At 45.7% G+C, this 23,001-nt stretch overlaps 1 protein-coding gene across 1 annotated transcript in view; it reads left to right on the top strand.

Moving 5' to 3' along the window:
- Capn13 (calpain 13) overlaps positions 1-16,895 on the top strand; it is a 78,729-nt gene extending 61,834 nt beyond the window's left edge. The window contains exons 15-22 of the mRNA XM_087216500.1: positions 2,781-2,838; positions 2,931-2,989; positions 4,488-4,556; positions 6,577-6,652; positions 8,587-8,703; positions 9,655-9,710; positions 10,269-10,325; positions 15,364-16,895. Of these exons, the coding sequence (XP_087072626.1) occupies positions 2,781-2,838; positions 2,931-2,989; positions 4,488-4,556; positions 6,577-6,652; positions 8,587-8,703; positions 9,655-9,710; positions 10,269-10,295 (462 nt within the window). The 3' untranslated portion in view covers positions 10,296-10,325; positions 15,364-16,895. The remainder of the gene's footprint in view (positions 1-2,780; positions 2,839-2,930; positions 2,990-4,487; positions 4,557-6,576; positions 6,653-8,586; positions 8,704-9,654; positions 9,711-10,268; positions 10,326-15,363) is intronic.
- The last annotated feature ends 6,106 nt before the right edge of the window (positions 16,896-23,001 follow it).

A 23,001-nucleotide genomic window follows, 5' to 3' on the forward strand; every position in this document is an offset into this window, starting at 1 on the left:
GTACCAAGCCCTGAGGGGCTCCGTGGGGCAGAAGATGGAGGGACTTCAGGGCAGGAGAGCTGTCTAGGCCCTTGTCAGGATGCAGAGGAAGAGCCAGTTGATGGGTCATTTTCTCAGCTTCTCCCTCTGCCTGGACCATCTCCAGAACTTCTCTGGCTGCCTAGCTCTGGAGAGAAGTGCCACCCCCTGCTGGGAGACATCCCAGTGGAACAAAGAGCTTAGAAAGGGGGAAGATAATTACAGGGAGTGTGCAAGGGGTATGTTGCCTTTAACATCTTTAAACAGGCAATTGGCAGCACCCTTTGAAATCTTTCCCTCTCTGGCTCCGCCACCTCCCCCCAGGCTGGCATCATTCCTTCCAGGAGCTGGCCAGCTTCAGAAAGCACAACAGCATGCTTCCTGCCAAGCCACCTATGTGCATTCAGGATGTTCCTAATGGTTTAATAAACTGTTATAAAGAACTCCCTGACCTGTCAGGATAAAGTAGCTGCCAAGGGCTCTACTTGGCAGGCCTTTTACCATTAATAATCGCACTGGTGAGGGAAGCAGAAAGTGATAGACATGATCGTATGTACCACACCAGACAGGAAGGATGCCAGGCCCTGGCTCTGTATTCAGAGGACTAAAGGGGTGGCAGTGTCCTGGAGGCACGCTGGGTTCAGAGAAAAGAAAAGAGAAATGCAGAATGTGGCTGGAACGAGGGCTACTTTGGGCCCAAAGCAGTTCCTCTCTGGAATCGGCGCTGGCTGAGGAGTCAGGCCACCCCCAGGTTACCTCTGAAGGCTCTTCACTTGCTGCTTGACAAGGCTGGCCAGATGATCATCGTTCTCCGTGTGCGGGTTCCCTTGGGGAGGGGGGACATTGTGTGCATTCTTTGCCCCAGTACGGCCTGATTAGGATACCTTAGACCAAGCTTCTTCAGGGTCCGTGCATTTGTACTTCTAAACTAAACACTGTGTCCAGTGATAAGAAGGTGCAGATTCACAGCCAAGACTTTCCCAGACAACAGCCAAACACCTCCTCTTAGAGGAGGCTCCTATTGGGCCTTGGTGGGAGTTAGAATAAGGCACAGACACAGCATCATTCCAAGGTCACCACTAGACTGGGGACCCTTGAACAAGGCCCAGCTGTTGTCATGCTCTGTGATCTGCAGACTATCCTGAGAGACTGTGTCTTCCAAAGAAAAGGTAAAGCAAAGTCCTCTCTCCTGATCTGTTACATCAGTTTAAACTGCTTTAAATTAATACAGTGACTTGTTCCCACCACTATTTACTTTCCTGAGCCTTGGTGGTGGTGATGGTACTGTATCAAGGACTGCCTTTGGGAAAGGAAGAATACACTTGAACTCTGGGTTGGAGCAAATCCACCCACTACCTACTGTTTATTCCGTGGGTGAGCATTTCCCAAGCACCTACAGCATGCCATGTGTCGCACCAAGCTTTGGGAATACCAAAGTGCCAGCCCTTGGGTCTCCCACACCGCAGTAGCAGAGACAAACGTGCAGTTCTGTGGGAATTTGTTTAAGCAGCCATCAACTCCATTCCTGCCTTCATCTTCTCACACACTTCTGGTTGGTTATGGAGTATGGCTCCAGCTCAGAGTGTGTCCTAGGTGGGGAATGTGGAAAAGGCAGCAGACATGTTCCCTGGTCCATGCTGTTGTAGCCCACTGGGCAATTCCAGGTAAGTTGGAATTCCTCATTAGCGTGTCAGCTGCTGATGAAAGTGAGGATTCCTTTGCAGAGAAACTCAGGTGATGTTGGGCACACACACCAGCTTTCCTGACACGCAAACTGTGAGATGTTGGAAGGGTAACCCGAGGGGCAACTTCAGATACTGGCAGCACATCTTCTTGAGGCATCAAGAGGACCTGTGCTCCTGGCTGAAGGACCCATTAGGACAGGCTGAGGGGCTGCATTTGCTCTCAGTGTGGGTGGTGAGGCCAACCCGGGGAGATGGAAGGGACAGTGTATCTTCTATGAGATGCTGGTTCTCGGAAGATCCACAGGAAATATCTGCTTCCACTTGACCCAGTGTCACTCTACAAAGCCACCGGCCGAGAAACCTCACTCCAGAGCCAGTTCTCCGAGCAAACACTTCCCCCAAGGACAACAGCTCTGCTTCTCAGTAAAACCGTCACCAAAGACACCGCCCATCATGCTGTTCAGTGCCCTAGTACAACTCTAATGAGATTAACTTCTCCAGAGCATAGGCCTCTTTCCCTTCAACCTTAACTGCTTCCTGCTTTTAATCCAAGGAAAACCATGCCATCTCCCTTTTGCTTCAATGGCTGGAAAGATTAATACTAAGCAATGTGTTCCATTGTAGTAGCTTCTCTTAGCCTAGATTTGGGATATTTTTAACTCCTATTATCACACATGTGTGCACACACACAGTCACATACCCTCAGTCATATTTTCTCTTAGTCTGGAAGTCGATGGAAACTCACCTACAGAGGTGCATTGATTCACCCAGCAGTACTGACCTGAGGGGTTCCTGATGCCAGGCATGGTAGAGAGGAAGCAGCTGTTTTCAGTCCAGTAATGAAGAGAAGGGAAGTGCCAGGAGGCGCCCACTGGTGGCAAATGTCAGGACTGATGGCCACTATAGATGCTCAGAGAGGGAGTCATTGCCATGGCCTGGAATAGCCAGGTCAAGGTGGCACAGGCACTTGGTGAACACGAAATGGTTGGCAATCAGAGAGCTATTCTGGAGCTGGGCAGTGGGCCTCTCCGGTCCCGGCCCCGTCTGATGCCCATCTTCCCTCCTTGTTTGAATCAGGGGCTGGACATTGATGCTACTCAACTTCAGAGCCTTCTCAACCAGGAGCTCCTGACAGGTACATTCCAGGGCCTGCTGGGCCCAGCCTTATCTCCCCTGGCCCCTCTCCACTCCACTGACGATTCAGCCCTTCCTGTTCTCCGTCCTCAGGACCTCCAGGGGACACTTTCTCCTTGGACGAGTGCCGCAGTATTGTGGCTCTGATGGATGTATCCTTTTCATTCGACCTTTTATCCAGCCGCAGGAGCCCATTCACTTTGTGGCCTTCCCAGGTTCACCAGAGGCCTGGGGTCGTGTGCGTTCTCCGCTAACTCCAGATCAATCGGCAGTGGTAGCAAAAGTGATCATCAGTCAAGCATTTACAAATTGTACTGGTGAATATAAACGTATATAGAGATTTTCCTTATAATTCTTGCAATAATCCTGTGATATAAGCAGTATCCCACTGTACAGTGGAAGAATAGGGATTCGGGGAGGTTCAGTCATTTACCCAGGTCACGCGTCTAGCCAGGACTTGTGTCCAGATGTGAAGTAGGGATTTCACCTTCAGTCTGTGTTCTAACCTTCTTGTACACCTTCTCCTTTGAGCTCCATGGAGGACCACTTCCCTTCCCCGTGTCCCTCACCACTGGAGAAGTCTTCACTACTTAGATTCCCTACTCAATGAGCCCCATTTCAGTGGAGATAACCGCACCAACATGCAGGAGCCTCCTTGCTCTACACAGCAGCTGAAGCCATTGCTGCTAACATGCTGCGTTTGCGGCCACAGACACTGGGTCTCGGCAGTTCAGTGACCGCAAGTGGCAAAATCAAGAATGAAATCCCAGCCTCCTGACTCCCATCCCTACATTCACTCTCCCTGAAGCGCCCTCCTGCCTGCACCATCTCCCTACAGGAAGGAAAGGCTGCGCACACAGGCAGGTCCTCCCCCAGCTGTGGCTGTCTCCGAGGGAGACAGATCACCCAGCTCCCACACCGTTAACAAGGCTCGACTGGGAATGCGAAGCTGGCCATTGTAGAACAAGAGAGCTTCTTGATGAAATCATAAATCAGGCCCTGTCTCCGCTAGCTGAGGGTTGCAATCAGACACAGAGCAATCCAAATGGCCCTCACATCTGCAGGCCGGGCCAGAGAGCCCAAGGCAGGTCACTCACATAGAACCCCACAAAGTATACCGGGCCCTTCCTGTTCCCCTGCTCCCCCATGGCTCCCTTCCAGTTTGCAGAAGCCAGTTCTTTTCCTCTCCCGAGTCATCAGTGTCCCCGTCCTGGGGGGTGGGGGCGGGGGGCCAGGACTGGCATCGATACACAGAAAGCGTTCCTTGCACACATTTGTGCACAAGGTTGGCACACTCACCCATCACTGCTGCATCCACAGTTGCAAGACCCTTCGTGCTCATCCCCATCCTCCTTGCCAGGGTCCCACCCAATTGGTGGAGGCCATATCAGAGTCACCCTGTCCTCTAGATGCAAGTGTGCTCAGCCTCCCTCTCTCAGGGCTTCTACCTCTTTATCTGTCTTCGTCTATAAAACAAATCTAAATCAGGTCACCTTCATACACAGTGCGAGTGAGCTGGCAGGGGGCCATGTGTAGGTGACACCCAACCGACTGCTTAGTAGTTGATAGAGTTGCTCTGGCTTTGTTGGTGAGACCAGTGGGCCTTGCTCAGGGTACCCCAGACTAGTTAACTCTTAACTCCTCACCCAGCTAGAGGTGAATGGGCGGCTTGACCAGGAGGAGTTTGCCAGACTGTGGAGGCGTCTTGTCCACTTCCAGGTAGGGGCATGTCCTCTATGACTAACCTCCTTATTTCATCTAGTTTAGCAAATATTTCCAAGGTGTCTGAGCCTGAACCAGGGTCAAGGGGTGGAAAGGGGAGGAAACCTCACCCTACTACCAGAGGTTGTATTGTCTGGGAAACGTGCTCACACAGGAGAAGGCCAAGGACCTGGGAGGCTTTGAAGAGAGAGGTCACCACAGCTGGAACTGTCAGCCAGCAGGGTGCTCCTCGCTTCTCCCCAGACTCAGTCTATGAGGCCACCCCTTTCTTGTCCAGTGCCTGAGCCAGAGCATCTGCCAAAAACACAGACACAGCTGGTCTACAGCCTGAGTGTGGCCTCCCCATTGTCCTCAGGACAAAGTCTAAATTCATCAGAGCAGCACACAAGGCCTTCTGATTTGGGCCCCTGCTTTTGAGTCAAGGAGAAGCCCTTTACACTCATGCACCTTCCTGTGACCCCAACTACAAGGCACCCGGCTATTCCCTGTAAATGCCTGCCCTTGTGCCTTCGGCCTGCTCTTCCTTCTCTGCCCCTGCACCCTGGGACCTGATCAGTGCCCCTCTGATTCCTCACACGTGAGCCTCCATCTGACAGCACAAGCCACACTCTGCTGTCTTACTGTTTTGTACTTAAAAATAACTTTTTGTTGCGATAAAAGCAATGCCTCTTAATACAGATGAACAAAAATAAATTTAAAAAGAAAACCTGATCTTACCAAAGGAAAACTCACACCTACCATGGTGAATATTTCTCAAATTTTTCCTGTAATATGTACAAACAGGAAATTGAAAAGTATCATATGCTTTTAAAGAAAGAAAGCACCAACATATTGGAAGCCACTAAATATCTCTGTGCAGTATTTACAGGCTGAGAAAAGAGCTCCTGTGTCTCTGCCAGGACGCACCACACAGGTCAGGGACACTGGTCACTTGGTTTCTTGCAAGGCACTGAAATTGTTGGCACATTATTCCCCCTTTAAATTGTCGTGTCCTCCAGGGCAAGACCTCCTCAGGTCCATTTGTCTCCAGTGCGCTGCACAGTGTGTCTAATATAGCAGCATTAAAAAATGCTGACTAAACGACCAAACCAGTTACCAAATGGACACAAGAAAACCCAGTGGGGAACACTTGAAGTTTATCTCTAGCTCACCAAAAGCCTCATAAGGCCAAGAACACCTCTTAAGCTGCTATTGCACAGTCATTGTCTTCCACAGTTGGCCTCACCTGGTGGGGTGGGGGAGGGGGGTGTATCTTGGAAAACTCCTAGGGGCAGCTATGCAAAGACCAAAACTGGAGTCCTGCATTCAGCCCTGCCGCAGCTGCCCACTGAATCCAAGGCCAGATCTCCTCCTGACTGAGCATCAGTGTCCTCTCCTGGGGAGTATGATAGTGAGCAGAATACAGTGAGGATTAGGCAGAGGTGGGAAAGCTGTAAGTGTAAGAGCAGCAGTGTACAAAAGTGACATATGAGTTACTACTTCCTGCAACTGTACCTGGACCCCATTCCCAATACCTATTGGACTTACTCCCAATACCTTCTCCACAGCATTCACTCCTGTTCAAGGTACACGCCTAAGCACCTGATAAATATTTGCCAGGAGAGAGGAAATAACTCACCTAAGATTAGTTACACAGCTGATAAATAGTTGGGCTGGGACTTATATCCCGGACATTTGCTCATCAAGTCTGTGCTCTTGACCACTACCCTTTGCAAACTCTTTAGATAGCCCTATGCTTCCATGAAGACAGCAAATTGTGCTAGGTGGCGGGATCCACCTGAGATGGGAGGAGGAAAGGAAAGCAGGTTGGGAGAGGGAAATGCACAGGCCCCAACTTCGGACACTCCTACCTGCCCCAACCCTCCTTCCTGCTCCCTGGCCTGCCTCTGAGCTGGGTCCACTGAGGCTTTAGTGAGGCAAACGCCAGGTGTTAAAAGGGATTTCCAAGTCTTTTCCATCCACACCCTGCAGGTCTTCACCATGGCTTCTTTCTTCTTTTCCCCTTTTTCCATGTCAGCATGTTTTCCAGAACATCCAGCAAAGCTCTGGAGTCCTCTTGAGCTCAGACTTGAGCAAGGCCATAGAGAGCACAGGTAAGGCAGGGGCCTTTTGAGCAGGGTGTCCTGGGCCTGCGTGCAGGGAGAGGCTCCCCTCAGCCCCAGTGTGTTGTATGACACTGTAGTGCTGTAAAGCTGGACAGTCAGGAGAGAGAACAACTCAGCTCCCACATTCTCCCCTGGTCTGCCATCACCCTGATGGGTCTCCAGGGCTCCAGACTCAGACATCAGGCCTCTGATGGAGCTCTCTTAATGTCAGTCAATTTTCCCAGCTGCCTTTTCTCCCCAGTACAGCTCTAACTGTGAGAAAATAGCTACTTGTGATTAATGCCCTACCTTCCAGAAGCATCCAGCTCAGCACCTGGGCCATCAGAGTTAAAAATCCACACGCAGGCTGATGGTCTCTCTTCTCTCTCTTCATGGAGGATTTGGGGCTAAATGGAATCAAATGGCATCTGCCTGCTTTCAGTAAACAAAAGTGCTTTGCTGGGCTAATGATAAAACCTTCAGGTATATATGGGCTGCACAGCTCACCAAGCTCTCCTGTCCACGTCACCTCATGTGATTATCTTGACTGCCCTGAGACCTGGGAAAGGCAGGAATCATTGCCTCCATTGTACCACTGGGGAAAATGGATCACAAAAAGTTAATGCAATGACCACTTTCCTCAAACTGTAAAATCGTGCTCCCCCAGGTTAACTCCATAATTCTCTCTCCCCTGGCTCCTGATCTGGAGAGGGGGTAGAAATACAGGACTCTGCTCTTGACTTGAGCGTAGATCCTCCCCTTAATTCTTCAGAGCAGGGTTGCAGAGCTTAAACCTGGGGGTCATCAGAGTCCTCTGCTCAGGGCTTGTGAAAGCACAGAAAGCTGAGCCTCCCTTGCATTTATATAGGAGGTCCAAATGGGGCTAGAGAGCTTTCATTTCCCAACAAGCACCAGGTGGTGCTCCTGCCCATCTGGAAAACACCTGAGAACCACCGAAGGCCCATTAAAGAAGAAATCATTACAGGAGCCCTCACTAAAGAGTTCAGAATAATAAGAAGAGAGAAAAATAAAGAATAGTTCAAATTCAACTGAACAGACTTCAGGGGCTAGGCAGGCAACTTAACCATAAGTGAATGAGCAGTCTGAGAAGCAGCAGGTGGAGACAATGGTATGGCCCCTTTGAAGGCATTGTGAGATTGGAATCAAAAGTGTCACTGGGTGCAGGGGTCCCACAGGCTACTGGGCTCATCTCTTGAGGGATGGCTCAGCTTGCAAGGTTTTGCTGCTCGCCAGAGTTTGCAGGTCCAACCGTGTGCCAGTCTGCACTTGTCCCTCTGTGGCTGGTGCCTCCCTGGAACTTATAACTAGACTGCAAGGCAACAAGACAAAGAGGGCAATGGGACTGTCTTCTGCCCGGCTGAGGCCCCCTTCTGAGCCTGGTCTCCCCTCTGAGAAGCAGCCTTTTCCCTGGGAGACCACACAGAACTAAATCCCTCTCTTTCAGGGAGTCCACACCTGCTCATCCTAGCAGCATCCATGCAGAAGGCCCACACAGAGTCCTGGGATTGGGGAGGAGGATGGTTTTATAAAGCCACCCACAGAGAGAGGCCCGACAGACCCAGGGCTAGACCCAAGCCCCTGGTCCTGCCAGCCCCCATGCTGGGCAGGATTATCCAATCGGGAAGGCTCATGTGTCTCCAGAGGAACACTCAGTGTCGTGTCCCTTAAGCTGGTCCCTGAACAACCTCCTGAACTGTATCACTAGTGCCCGGCCAGAGAACATGGGAAGATCAGCGAGGTCCTGAGAGAAGGGGACTGGCCACCAAACTAGGCTGAACAGGAGGCGATGGGGGGCCCCTGAGCACTCTGAACAAATGTCCCACGTCTGGCGAGGCAGAGGGGAACCCCTCACTTCCCCTTCCCCTTCCCCACCCTACCTCCTCCATTTACCAGCTCACCCTGTGGCCCAAACTTCCTTACAGGCATCTCCATCAGCAGTGAGCTGCTGGGTCTCATGACCCTTCGCTACAGTGACAGCGCTGGTCAGGTCAGCTTCCCCAGCCTGGTCTGCTTCCTGATGCGGCTGGAAGCCATGACAAGTAAGTGTCCCTGGGGGAGACCCTGCTGCCCCAGGCCAGGCAAGGCCTCGGGAGTGGATGGGCTGGTGTCCTGCCTGAGGCGTCCCTGCTGTAAGAGCTCAGTGCCAACTGAGGCTGTCACTAATAGTGCAGTCACTGAAACAGCGTCACCAGCTTCCCTTCCATACCCTGGCCACCCCAACACCCCCATCCCAGGTCTCTTGTGACCTCTTCACCATGTCTAGCTCTCCTAGGGACAAGGTTAATTTAAATCACCCTGCCCCTCTCTGGGTTGTGTATATAACTGAAACCTGCTCTTCAGTCTTGCAGGGAAGGGTGTGGTCTCTGCAGAAGAAACCACATACACATGGGTAAGGAAGTGGGACAGGAGGCCTTTCCTTGAGCTATGGAGGCCAGAGAATTTGACCCTTTTTAGCAACATAGCCTGTTTTAAATGAAATCCTGTGTGAAATCCCAGGCCACAGTGGTGGTATGGGGGCCAGAGACACCCCGGCCCTGCCATGTCCCTCTGCAAACCCCACAGTTCTGAGGGGGGAAATTAAAAAAAAAAAACTGAGTGAATGGAGCCTTGGGAGGGTCAGAGCCAAGCCTGAAGCACAAACCTCGCCCCCAGGGTATTCTTAGGGGCACTGGGCAGGTCCCCAGACTGCACTCATGAAACTAAGGAAACCCCACACATTTCCTGACTGAGTGTGGAGGGACATAAGGGGCCAGGAATCTGGAAGGGGAGGGGACTGAGCAGTCACAGAGGGCTATTGTGAGAACTGGAGCCTAGAGCTGACCCACAGTAATAGAGCTTGAGCCAAAAGAGGAACGTGGGGATGGGCTCAGTCTGTGGACCACGAGAGCTGCTTTACAGAGTCCTCACCGCTGCTTCGGTCCTCTCATGGGCCTGCCCTGCCCTGATTTCCTTCTCCTCAGTCAGTCAAAACCTTTCCTTCTTTATCCTAGAGACATTCCATAATCTCTCCAAGGACGGAAAAGGACTCTACCTGACGGAAATGGAGGTGAGGCACCTTCCCTTCTCAAGGCCAGGTGCAACCCCGGGGCCGCCCTTCCTGACCCACTTCCAGTGGGCATTCTTCTCCCTGAGGATACTGAACCCTCCATCAAAGGCCAGCCAAGCCACTGGCCCCCCTGCCTCCAATTACTGCCTTTATATATTGCTGGCTGCCGGGCTGCTTTAGGATCTTGGCAGACAGATTTTATTTTTTTCCAATAGCTTAATAAAGCAGGGGATTATGTGGGAGTCATAAATCCAAGAAGGAACTGAAGAGCAGCCCGCCAAGCTCACTGTACATTAAACTTGCTCCCACTGAATTTTAGAGCCTTCCAACAGGCCAGCTGGTCAACCTCAGTCATACTTGTCACTGCCTGGCTTCTGAGGGACTACCAGAAGATATGTTGAAATAGGGCTTAGACCTCCTGCTTGGGTTAGAGTTAGCTGAAAAGGGGTGATGAGACTGAACTGGGATCTTCCAAGGGAGGAGGGTAGCACTTGTACATCCCTATATGAAGTAAAGGAGCTTAAAGCACTGGTTGTAATGATGATGCTTATTTCTCAGTGGATGAACTTTGTCATGTACAACTGAGGCAGGAGCACAGCAAACCCCAAGGACAAGGTAAGATACAGTGATTTGGAATTCTGTCTTCTTCCTGTGAATATTTCCCTTTTCCTCCAGATTCTATACATAAAACTCTCTGGGAAACCTCCTCAAGGATTACAGAAACCTCAAGGCTCAGATACTCAGGACTGCTGAGTTTCAAGGCCAGTGCTACAGATTTCATCCAGGCCATGTGGATCAGGGGACTTTCATGGAAAAGTGTGACCTGAAAGTCATGAACAAAGGATTTAGAACTCGTAAGTGAAATTTCAAAAAGGAAAAGCAACCACTGGTCACTGACAAAGCAATAGAAATGGTGGAAATAGAGTGGTGCGGAGCAATAGAAATCTGGGGCAGACTTGGGGAGAGTGCAGATGGATTCAGTCTTTGCTCTACCATTGCCTCTCTATGCAGCTTTGGGCTGCTACTTGTAGGCATCCGTGTTTCCATATCTAGCATGAGTGTGCTGAAGAATGAACACCCAAGTCACATTTCCTCTAAATTTATTTTAATGGAACAGAACTTAGGTGCCATAGGTGGTAAGCCTATGGCACATGTGTTGTTTTTCTTTTGAGACAGAAGATGTTAATGTATGAGTTGCTCTTTCTAAACTAAAACCTCAGTATTTAGGTTTAATTGCAGTGATGGCATTTTACAGTAAATAAGTGGGTTTTGGTTGCAGTTTGGGCACTCGTCTCTAAAATGTTCGCCATTGCTGCCTTAGAGTTACATAGTCCCCGCCCCATCTTGTTGTAGCAGAAGCCCCAGTACAGTTTCTAGAATCTTCCTAGACTGAGGAGCTCAAGTGTTCCTCATCGATGGACATCTCCAGGTGTTAGGTATTCTTTATTTAGGGGCAGCAATCTACTTCCTTGGAACTTTTCACCCTTGCTTCTAGCTCTACTCCCCGGGCTACTGTACCAAAAAAAAAAGAAAGAAAAAAGGACTGGCCACACCCAGCCTTGAAGTACTTGAGGATACCTTTGTTGTCTCACCCAAAGCTATTGTTTTAGTTATCCCTGTCCATTTTCATCTGGGACCTCTTGTTGACCATTTTCTATATACCAATGTTTCTTTGAAAAATACAGTTCTCCATACAGCAGTCCTGTGATCAATGCCCTCTGAAACTCTGTTATCTTTGTAAATGATATTTATTTAATCTACCAGTCATGTACTTTGAAATTACAAGATAGATACTGTCTCAATAAAAAATAATATTTTAGCATAAACATTTCCTCATGAACCTTGCTGCTTCCTAATGATCACGGATAACAAACTTGCAAAGATCATAGTTCATTTGACTCTACTAGATTTTCTTGAATTCCCCTTTTACTCCTTTAAAAAATAGATCATTTCCAATATTACCATGACTGTTTCAATCAGCATAATTTTTAATATCAAGAATGATTCTTCAATTGTATCATTAAGCTAATTTGGCACACAGGGCCTGAAGATTTGAACTTTTAAAGTAACTAAATTCTTTCTCACTATTTTTTCTCCATTTAGGGTCCCAATTCTCTCTTAACTAATTTTTCTATCCTTTCTGTTTTGAACATAATATAAGAATGGAGTATAAAATGTGTGGTTATGTATACTTCAGTCTCTTTCATTAATGTCTATCATCAACCCTAATAATGCCCCCTCGGCTTCCTCATTAGTCACGGCCTCTGACATCACATTATTAATGCCTATCTATTCACTCTTGCCCCATGAGTTATTTGCAGAACTGGAGGAAGGAGAATGGAGATTTTCTTCCTCCAAGCCTACAAATCCACCTTCATCAGCAGCCACCTCCTTCCTCTCTTCCTCCTGTTATGTTAGGCATATCCCTCTGAAGGTGTTCTGCATCTCATTACCATCCACCTTTGCAAGAGCCTGGTTGAATGAATTCTCTCCTCTGTCTTCTGAATGCTAAGCCTGTCTCTCTTTAGAGCTTTCCAATTCCCATTCAAGCATGTCTATCTCAGATTTCTTCTATCTCATATTCCCTTCCAGCTATAGCTGCATCTCTCTCCTCTATTACAGCCAAACTTTATAAAACAGCTCATTGTCTCCACATTCTCACCTCCACTCTCCCTTCAAACTCCTTCAGTTTAGATTTCTTAGGGCATCATCTTTATTCCTGACTTTCATACTGATTCCCAATCTAATTTTTTGCATCTCTTTGTATCCCTCAAATCAATTACCTGCAAACAGAGTAAGTGTTTAAAAATTTAGGTGCATCCAGTGCTTTCCCTGGGTTAAAACCATTCAATCACTTCCCATTGCTTTACAGGACAAGTCTAGAAACATTAAAATGGGCCCCAAGAACCTGCATTCTCTGGCCCCTGTCCACACATCTAACCACACCTTATTCCTGCCTCAGCTCCCACTATGCCTCATGCACTGTTTCTTTGGATTGTCCATGTTTTTCCCAGCATCAGGGCTTTCCATTTATTGACTGCTCTGCTTAGAGTATTAGTCATTAGACTCTTGATCCTTCATGTCTTGGCTCCGTTGGATCCCCAAATAGTCAGTAGTACTGATACACTACTCTTCCTCAGCATAGCACTCAGTGCTCTATTTATTTTGTTGCCCAATCCTTCCATTTTTTAGAGATTTATTGAGATATATTTATCACCACTCATACATTCCACTCACCCATTTAAATTATAGAGTTCAATGGTTTTTAGTATAGTCACAGTAACTATCACCACAATATAATTTCAGAACATTTCTCATCAGTACAAAAAGAAATTTCAGAACACTTCTCATCACAGTTGTATCCCATGTTTAGTCCTAGGAAACTATTACTCTACCATCCGAATCTATAGATTTCCCTTTTCTGGGCATTACATATAAATGGAATCATGGACTATGTTGTCCATTGTGACTGGTTTCTTTCACTTTGCATTATGTTTTCAGGGTCCATCCATGTGTTAACATGTTCATTTTCAGCATTGTGTTAATATGTCATTCCTTTTTTTTTTTGGTACTGGGGATTGAACTCAGTTCCTTGTGCTTGCGAGGCAGGTGGCAGAACCACTGAGCTAAATCCCTGGCCCTATGTCATTCCTTTTTAATGATAAATAATATTTTGTTGCTATACCATATTTTATCCACCTATTCATTGGTTGGCAGATGTTTAAGTTGTTTCTTCTTTTTGACTATTATTAATAATCCTGCTATAAATATTCATGTACAAGTTTTGGGGTGGATATATGTTTTCATTGCACTTGGTTGTATACCGAGGAATGGAAATGTGAGATCAAATGGTAATTCTGCATGTAATGTTTTTAAGAACTGTTCTTGCAAAGCACCATACTACTATGTTCCTACCAGCAGTGAATGATGCTTCCAGCTCTTCCACATCCTCACCAAAACTTATCGTTGTTATTGTTCATCTCTATATTGAACTATCCTAGAGGCTTTGCAGTGATATCTCATTGTGCTTTTGATTTGCATTTCCGTGATGACAATGATGTTGATCATCTTTTCAGTGCTTAAAGACTACTTGTGTATCATTCAGTAACCGTTTTTGTGGAGAAAAATTTATCTGAAGCCTTTGCCCATCTTAAATTGGGTCATTTACCCTGTTGCTATTGAGTTATAATCATTATTTTTATATTCTAGTCACTAGTTCCTTTTCATACATGTAATTTAAATATTTTTCTCCCATTCTGCAGGTTATCTTTTCAGTTTTTTGATGGCATCATTTGCAGTACACGCGTTTTTAATTGTAATGAATTCCAACTTACCTATTCTTTCTTTTATCACTTTTCCTTTTGGTAGTGTATCTAAGGAATTGTTACCTAAGCCAAGGTCACAAATATTTACTCCGGTTTTTCTTCTAAAAGTTCTATAGTTTAGCTATTTTGAGGTAATTTTTTTCATTAAGTTTATTGGTACATTTTAGGTATAAAATACAGTTACGTTCATCGTTGGGATCTTGTACCTTTACATGATGTATCTTAGCTCTTATTTTTTCTCTATTTCCCTGCCCTCCCTTCCCCTGCTCCACCCTTCCCAAGCAATGAGGTAATTTTAAAAATATGTTTGAAGTAGGAGTCTAATTTCATTCTTTTCCATATGGATATCCAGTTTTCCCACCACCACTTGTTGAAAAAAATCATTCTTTCTTCCATTATATTATCTTTTTTTGTTTTTTTACTTAAATTCTTTTATTGGTACATTTTAGGTATACAATATGTTTACATTTATCATTGGGTGCTTGTACCTGTACCTGATGTATCTTGGTTCTTATTTTTTCCCCATTACCTGTCGGCCCTTCACCGCCTCCACCCTTCCCTATTTACATAGACTTCGTTTCCATTTTTTTTTCTTTTCTCATAATTTTTCCTTCCCATTCTTTCCTTCCCCCATCTCCTCCCACCACCCCTACCCCTTTGGACCTTTTCCTATTTCAAAGTATCAATTATTAGTTATTAATCCTTTTAATCCTTATTTACACTCTCAGTTTCTCACACTAGAGAAACTATTCGGTATTTCTACGTGTCCTATTTATTTCACTTAAGAGTATGGCCCCAATATGCATCCATTTAGCTATAAATGACTCTCATTTCTCGTTCTTTATGGCTGAGTAAGTACTCCATTTTATAAAAATACCACATCTCCTTTATCCAGTTTCCAGTTGATGGGCACTTGGGCTGTTTCCAAGCTTTAGCTATTACAAACTGTGAGGCAATAAACATGAGTACACATATATCTCTGTGGTATGATTCTTTTAACTCTTTTGGGAAGATACCCAGCAGGGAAATAGCTGGGTCAAATGGGACCTCCAGCCCTAGTTCTTTGAGGTATCTCCACACTGATTTCCACAGTGGTTGCACCAGTCTGCACTCCCAGCAACAATGGAGAAGGGTTCCTTTCTCTCCACACCCCTGCCAGCATTTGTTATTGGTTGATTTTTTGATAGCAGTCATTCTTTCTGAGGTGAGGTGAAATCTCAGTGTTGTTTTCATCTGCATCTCTTGAATGACCAGTGATGGTGAACATTTTTTCATATGTTTATTTGCTGCTTTTACTTCTTTGTCTGAGAAATATCTGTTCATTTCAGATCCCCATTTTTGACTGGCAAAGAAACAGACCCAAGGATCAGTGGAATAGATTAGAAGACGCAGAAACAACTCCAGACATACTCAGCCACCTCATCTTTGACAAAGGAGCCAAACACCCTCATTGGAGGAAAGATAGCCTCTTTAATAAATGGTGTTGGAAAAACTGGATTTCAACCTGCCAGAGATTAAAACTAGACCCGTATCTATCACCATGCACTAAACTAAGATCAAAGTGGATTGAAGATCTAAATATTAAGACAGAAACACTAAACTTGCTGGAAGATAAGTTAGGTAGAACTCTTGAAGACATTGGCATAGGAAAAGACTTTACGAACAAAACCTCAGTAGCACAGGAACTAGCAGAAAGAATCAACAACTGGGATCTTATCTTATTAAAAAGCTTCTGCACTGCAAGAGAAACCACCAACAGAGCTAACAGACCACCTACAATGTGGGAAAAAAATGTTAGCAGCTGTAACTCAGACAAAGGGCTACTATCTAGAATATATAAAGAACTGAAAAAAATCAGACTCCCCAAATTCCATTATATTATCTTACCACTCTTTATGAAAGTCAACTTATCCTAATGTGAGGATTTATATCTAGATTTTTCAATATTCCATTCATTTATTTTTTATTAATTTTATTGGGACATTTTAGGTATACAATACAGTTACATTCATCATTGGAAATTTGCACCTTTTCATAATCTTAGTTCTTATCTTTCCCCCTTCCCCTGCCCTCCCTTCAACCCCTCCATCCCTCCCTATTAACAAAGACTTTGTTTCCATTTTTTCATTTTCTCATATTAATCCCATTCCCTTCTTTCCTTTTCCCTACCCCTCCCACTTCCTTTCCCCTTTGCCCCTTTTCTTCCTATTTCACATTCCATTCATTTATATGTCTATCCTTAGGCTAGTATCACACTGTGTTGATGATTATGTTTCTGTAGTAAAGTTTGAAATTAGGAATTGTGAGATGTTTTGTTTTTGTTTTTGTTTTTGTTTTTTTGTACTGGGGACTGAATTCAGGCCCTTGCACTTGTGAGGCAGGTGGCAGCACCACTGAGCTAAATCCCCCGCCCAGGAAATGTGAGTCTTTCCACTATATTTTTCAAGATTATTTTGGCTATTCTGAGTTCTTTGAATTTATACATACATTTTAAGATCACCTTGTCAATTTATGAGGGGAAAAAAGGAGGAAGTGGCAACCAGTATGCATTTACACATGAATTTTAGGGTCTGCTTGTCAATTTATGGGGAAAATAGGGGCAGCTGGGATTTTGATAAGGGAGAACTTTAAATCTACAGATTAATTTGGGAGATACTGTTAGCTTCACAATATAAAATTTTTGATGAATCAATAGGAGATGTCTCTCCACTTTTTAGTATCTTTTATTTCTCTTTAAAATGTTTTCTTATTTTCAGTGTTGAAGTCCACATTTTCTTTGTTAAATTTATTCCTAGGGATTATGTTATTTTAGATACTCTTATAAGTATAATTTTTCCTTAATTTCATTTTCAGATTGTTCATTGTTAGTATATAGAAATAAATTTGATTTTTGTATACAAATAAATTTGATTTTTCCTGCAACCTTACTAAATTTGTTTATTAGAATGAGTCATGTTTTAAGGGGTTCCTTAGGATTTTACATACACAAAATCATGTCATCTGAAAATGGTGGAGTTTTATTTTCTCCTGCCTAATTTTTATGCCATTTATTTCTTTTTCTGCTTAATCACCCTAGTTAGAACTTCTATTATGATACTGAATAGGAATGGAGGAAGCAGGCATCCTCATGTTCCTGATCTTGGCAGAAAATACCCAGTCTTTCACCATTAAATATGATGTTAACTTAGGAGTTTTAATAGGTATCATTTGTCAGGGTTTGCATAGATGTCGTTTGTCAGATGAGGAAGTTTCCTTCTGTTTGTAGTTGACTGAGTTAACACACATTTAATTACTTGCTTGATGTCTGTATTTATTGCTAAACTGTAAGCCTAGGTGTGTCTTATTTGTTGCTATCCCCTTAGCATAAAGCAAAGTGCCTGGCATAGAGAAATCCTTCAATAACCATTTCCCAAATGACTGAAAGAAATTGTCCTTTCAGGATTATGGCTCCCTCTGTTTTGTTCTCATCCCTACATTTGTAAATATTATCTTACACCCAAATTTCCTGGCAATTTCACTGACTTCTTTTTTCTTCCCCATAGAGGTACTTTATCTTGTTATTATCTCTAATTTATCATGATCTGTATTCTCTTATGAAAGCTATTATTCGATGACCTATTTGTTCCTCATCATTTTGAAATCCACTTTCCTGTGTCCACATTTCAGCTCTGCCCAGCATTCCCTTCCTTTGCTGCTTCAAAGCCAAAATTACTTTCCTCCAGGATTCTTATCACTCCCAGGTCAGCAAGGAAACTTAGAGTATTGACCAGCACTCAATCCAGAAAAGAATTCCCTCTCCCCATTCACTGGGTCCTCCACGCAAAAAACGTATCACTGGAATAAGCAAAGGTTTTTCCATATTTGCGAAGTGAGCTGCTCCCCAGAGTTGGGGGGAATAGTGGAACCTTATCATCAGTCTCCTCTTCTGGGTCATTTTCTACAAACTATGCACAAGAAGCCTTTCCTTCACTCTTAGATTCACTGGCAACTTGGGTTCTGCTACTACTGTGAGAATACTCATTTGCCTCTATTTCTGTCTCATCTTCAAGCCATCTGCTCTCCTTCAAATTAGTAGCTTAGGATACAGGTGGGTGTCTTCCTCCCCCACCATAAAATCTATTTCTTTTGAACAAAGAATGTGCCTCCATTGCCACTCTGAAGTTAATACTTGTGTTTAAATATCAAATTTACACTTTAAAAATGCTAATAATACTCTGGGATATGTTCCTTGGAAATCCGAGGATGTATGGATCTTAACTGATTTCAGAGTCAAAAGGTTTAATACATTGCAAATCATATCCTGCTGGAGTTTGTCTAGTAGATGTCATCTATGCCCATGTTGATCTACTGCCAAGATGGTAGTAAAGTGCATTATTTTAACAAAAATAGTATTTGCAACAATTTCCCACTCCACAGAAATAAAGTGTCTTCAGGAAAAGGCTGCCTTCTAATCTCTATTAACGTGAAAATGGCCAGCAGTGGCCTTGACCCTGCTGATTACCTTCAGTGAATTTCTCCAGAGTGGATCTGCTTCCATCCCAATAAATCTATCTCTCCTATCCTTCAGACCAAAGAAATTCTTTTTAAGATACCTGGCTAGAGCCAGGCATGTTGGTGCATGCCTGTAATCCCAGCACTTAGGAGGCTGAGGCAGGAGGATCACCACAAGTTCGAGACTAGCCCGATCTACATAGTGAGTTCAAAGCTTAGGTGCTGGTTACCAGGAACCTTATGAGGCCAGAGTGTCCAGCCTTCTGGGGTTTGCTTTTGTAGGGAATGCACCTAACTAGAAAAACAACATGTATACTCCAGGGCATAAAACAAGAGGGAGGAAGAGCTGGAATCTGGGAAACAGGAGAGCCAGTGCTAGAGGGAGGCAGGAAAATCCAAACTCCAGAGCTGTACAGCCGAGCAGGAGAGCACACAGTCCCTTGGGGTACAGGGGTGGGCTGTGGGGCACACAGAGCCAGTCGTTTATCAGCTTGCTTATTCACAGAAAAGATAACATTCAGAGGGGTTTTAAATTCTGCCGGAGAGATTCTAAAAGAACTATTAGGATAATGACAGACTACACAGACACACACACAAAAAATGATGTAATTATTAACTCCTGAAAGAACAAAGAGTTATAGTAGAAAATGTAATCCAAGACTATTTTTTTCACTCAGCAATGAACAATACATACCTAACTGTAATAAAGTAAAAACTGAATACTGATTTAACAAAAATGTGATATAAATGTATTAGCAGAATGGAGGAAGAGAAGATATAAACATGAAAGTGGATTAGGAGCACCCCAGCCCCATCTTCCATCATAAGAAGTCAATAGGCATTTAAAATTAACAAATCAAGACTAAAGGTATTGCTGGAAATATGGAGAAAAGCATCAGAAGAAAGAGTCTGGGGAGAGGAATTGAGAAGAGTAGGCTGAGACATTGTTCTCTTTTCTTTATGATGTGTGATGCTGTCTGAAATTTTAAATTATGGATATTGGACTGGATTCTTTACAAAGAAAAGTAAGCAAATTAGCAAATAGGCTGAGAAACAAAGAGTTGAATGATTCAAGAGGAGGGATACAGGGAAGAGCTGAGGCTTTTTTGCCCCAGGGACAGGGCAGTCGCCCAATTACAGTTGCAAAAGAAATACCTATGCAAGCATGTCTCCTTAACCCAGGCCACTGCTCTGCAGAAGTGCACAGCTACCAGACTGGAGAACAGGACTGTTACAGCCAGACTGGAGAACAGGACTGTTACAGCCATCCTCAGCCTCAGCCCTTCCTATTTGCCTAGAGGTCAGAGGCACATCTGCTGCCCAAGATGCTGTCCATGCTGCTGTAGGTGCTCACAGTGCTAGGTGGGCTGTGGATTAGACTCAAGCTGTAGGCAGGGCAGAGCAGACAGAAGGTATCCTCAGAGGGATTTTGAAGAGTTGGGGACCACTCCCATCCACTGGGGCCCTTGGTGAGATGGAGCTGGTCAGTCTTGCAGCAGGAGGTTCTTGGATTCAGATGGTCCAGAGCAGCAGCTGTAGGAATGGAGTGGTCACTCAAAAGGGAGAAAAGTTTCTTTACTCTCCCCAGGCCTTCAGCATATGAACTTTTCTCCAGGACAAGCTCCCTGTGACCGCTCTAGAAACTGCTTCATTTCAAGGGGCTCTGCTGCCCCCTGTGATTGTGATTCAGCTAAACCTGCCCTGTATGAAACTGAGTCAAAGCCACCTTCCAGGAGCCTAGGCTGGGACTCTGGCTGAGTGAGGCCCTGGCAAACCTGAGGCCATGTAGCAGGTCCTGTGAGCTCTGCGTGGCACCAGCCTGGATCCCTAGAAAGTGAAACAGAAAATGTCCCACTGTCCGAAAGGAGGGGAGAAGCTGCCTCTAGCCCCTAGTACCATTTGGATCCATTTCTTGGAAGAGCCAGAATGATCCAGTTTGGCCACCCTTGGCATGTGCTGCATGACCCGGGATTGGTCATTCAGTGTTGTTTGCCAAGTAGCCATATTCTCTCATGTCTGAGTTCTTGTTGCTTCACAGCTAAATAACAAAATAAAACATATTTCCCATGACAGTCTCTGCTCGGTAAAAGAAGAATCTTAGCTCTGTCTCAAAAATACATTTTAGGGAAGGAAAACTCCAGCCAGCAAGGCAGGCACCTCCTTCCTCACTGTCCACCAGGTGGTCCTCAGGCGCCTCCAGAAGACCACAGCTCAAAGGTGTAGAGGAAAGTCTCCACAGAATGACCAGGCGAGATCTCACTGAGGGGAACTTGCAGTATGAGAGTTCATCTCTGGAAAAACCTCTCCAGTAGGGGAATCGGTGCAAAAGGCCCGGAAGTGAGAACCTGCCCTAGTGTGACTTTCAGAGCAGACACTCTCTGAAGAGGAAATGGTGGGGCAGGGCTGCTCCATCATGCACACACCAATCCCAGGAAGAATGTCAGCATTTGGAAGTGAATGCATCCTTTGCACAACTAACAAACACACCCCCTAACCTGCGGTTGCAGAGTATTCAGTGATTTGGGGTGGTATGGCCCCATCCTCGAAGAGCTGATTCCTTCTTCCTGCTTAGATTTTCAAATGATTGGAGGGTCAAATATAGCAATGCTTGAAGTGCATCCTTGAGCTTCCTGGGCCCCTGCTTGGTGAGCCAGGGCAGATGGTCATGGATAAAATGCTATTCGGAGTAAGACAGAGCTAATATCTGAAGGTCTGCTGTCTTGACTGCCAGACTGCCCTGTTACATAAGGTCTTCTGCATGCAGAAACCTCAGACCAGCAGGTCAGTAGAGGCTCTGCTAAGGGGGAAATTCCAGAGGAGTGAATGAATCATTTCCAGTAGGACTCAGAGATGATCTCCCAGCTGGAAGTTCACACAGAAGTTCCAGCACGCCTGCACACTTTGCTGCCCTAACCCATGTCACTGCAAACCTCTGCTGGGCCTGCTTGAGTCCTGGGAGACAAGAAAGGACACACCAATTTACAGGCCCGTGGTCAACCATGAGGAGCCCAAGACAGACCATGCCCTTCTGTGTTGGTGGAATTGCTGTCCATAGCAATGCAGAGCAGTTTCCCCTCATGGGCCTTTGCTTAGGAGCCAGGATTTAAATTAGCAGGATGTAAGGGATGAGGTTACTCACTGGATTGACAAAAAAGATGACTCTCAGAGCCACCCTGGAGTTCCAGAGGTTCAAGGAGCTTCTCGTGAGCATGGCAGAGAGGGCCTGGCTTCTCTGCTGGAGATGGAGGATACTAATCCTTGTCCACCAGAGAAAGAAAGTACCTTTGTCCTTAGATGCTAGCACAGGACAGACCAGCCAGCGTGTCCCCGGGCTGCAACCTCTCAGGGTTCCTTACTCCCCCAGCCAAGGTCAGAAAGGCCCCAGAGTAAGGTGGATATGACCAGCTGAGGACATCAGACCCCCCCGATTCCTACCTGTGGGTCCTGGAAATGCTGCCGTTTCCCTAGGACGAGGAGGTGGGCAAAGACCACTATGGCACCCAGACAGTGGAAGGGCAGTCACAGGGAGTCCACAAGAAACAAGTCATCAGCCTCAGACTCCCCAGGGCTTCCACAGTCACAGCCAGCTGGGGAGGGAAGCAGGGTACCAAGCTCTTCTTGTCTGTTTCACAGATGAGATCGCTGAGGCCCTGCAAGGAGGGTCACCCTGTCACAAGTAGCAGATATCAGACTGAAATGTAAGTCTCTGATTCAGTGACTGTGCCCTCTATAACTGGTCCCACTTCCTCAGAGCTGGGGGCTACCCAGTGAGGGTGGCCATCAGACAGCAGGCGAACACACACAAACATACCAGGAAACTGAAGTCCCAGGGAGCGGCGCTGCAGGCATTCACAGAGTTTGGGGGGGGGAGGGGCCAGTGCAGCTTTGCCTCTCCTCGAAATGGAAATGAGGCCCATTCGCCCCACTTGGTGTTCAGTACCTCTGGACCCTGGGGAGCTAGAGTAGAAAACCACAGGGGCTTGCCCTGAATGTGTTCTCCTTCTGCCTCTCTTCACCTCTTTTCTCCATCCAGAGCCCTCACTCCTGGGATAGAATCTATGAAGGGCCTCAAATACAAGCAACTCCATTTACTGGTGTTTCTCCCAACTTAAAATGTTCAACTTACCCAATTAACCAAGACACTATAATGTACCCAAAATAAAAAGTTTAAAATTTTAGTTCTGTTTGATAACCAATTAGGAGCAGGGGGGTGGGAATAAGAAAGAGGAAGAGTCTAGAATAGAGGGAGTGGAGAACCAAGAGTTTTCTGATAGGGTATAATCAGGAAAACAGGAACCGCTCTAGGTATTTCAAGAAGGAAGGGATTTACAAAAAAAAAAAAAAAAAAAGAAGGAAGGGATTTAGTACAGGGAATGAAGTGCTCACAAGCTGTTGGGTTGACTGGAGGTGCAAAGACCAGAAAGGTCTCTACCAGCTCTCAGGTTCACCACTAGCGTTCAGGCAACCAACATGCT

Source organism: Heterocephalus glaber, unplaced genomic scaffold (genome assembly GCF_053883595.1).
Source record: "Heterocephalus glaber isolate CG9 unplaced genomic scaffold, H.glaber_assembly_v1.0 deba00001457, whole genome shotgun sequence".
NCBI classification, from domain to species: domain Eukaryota; kingdom Metazoa; phylum Chordata; class Mammalia; order Rodentia; family Bathyergidae; genus Heterocephalus; species Heterocephalus glaber.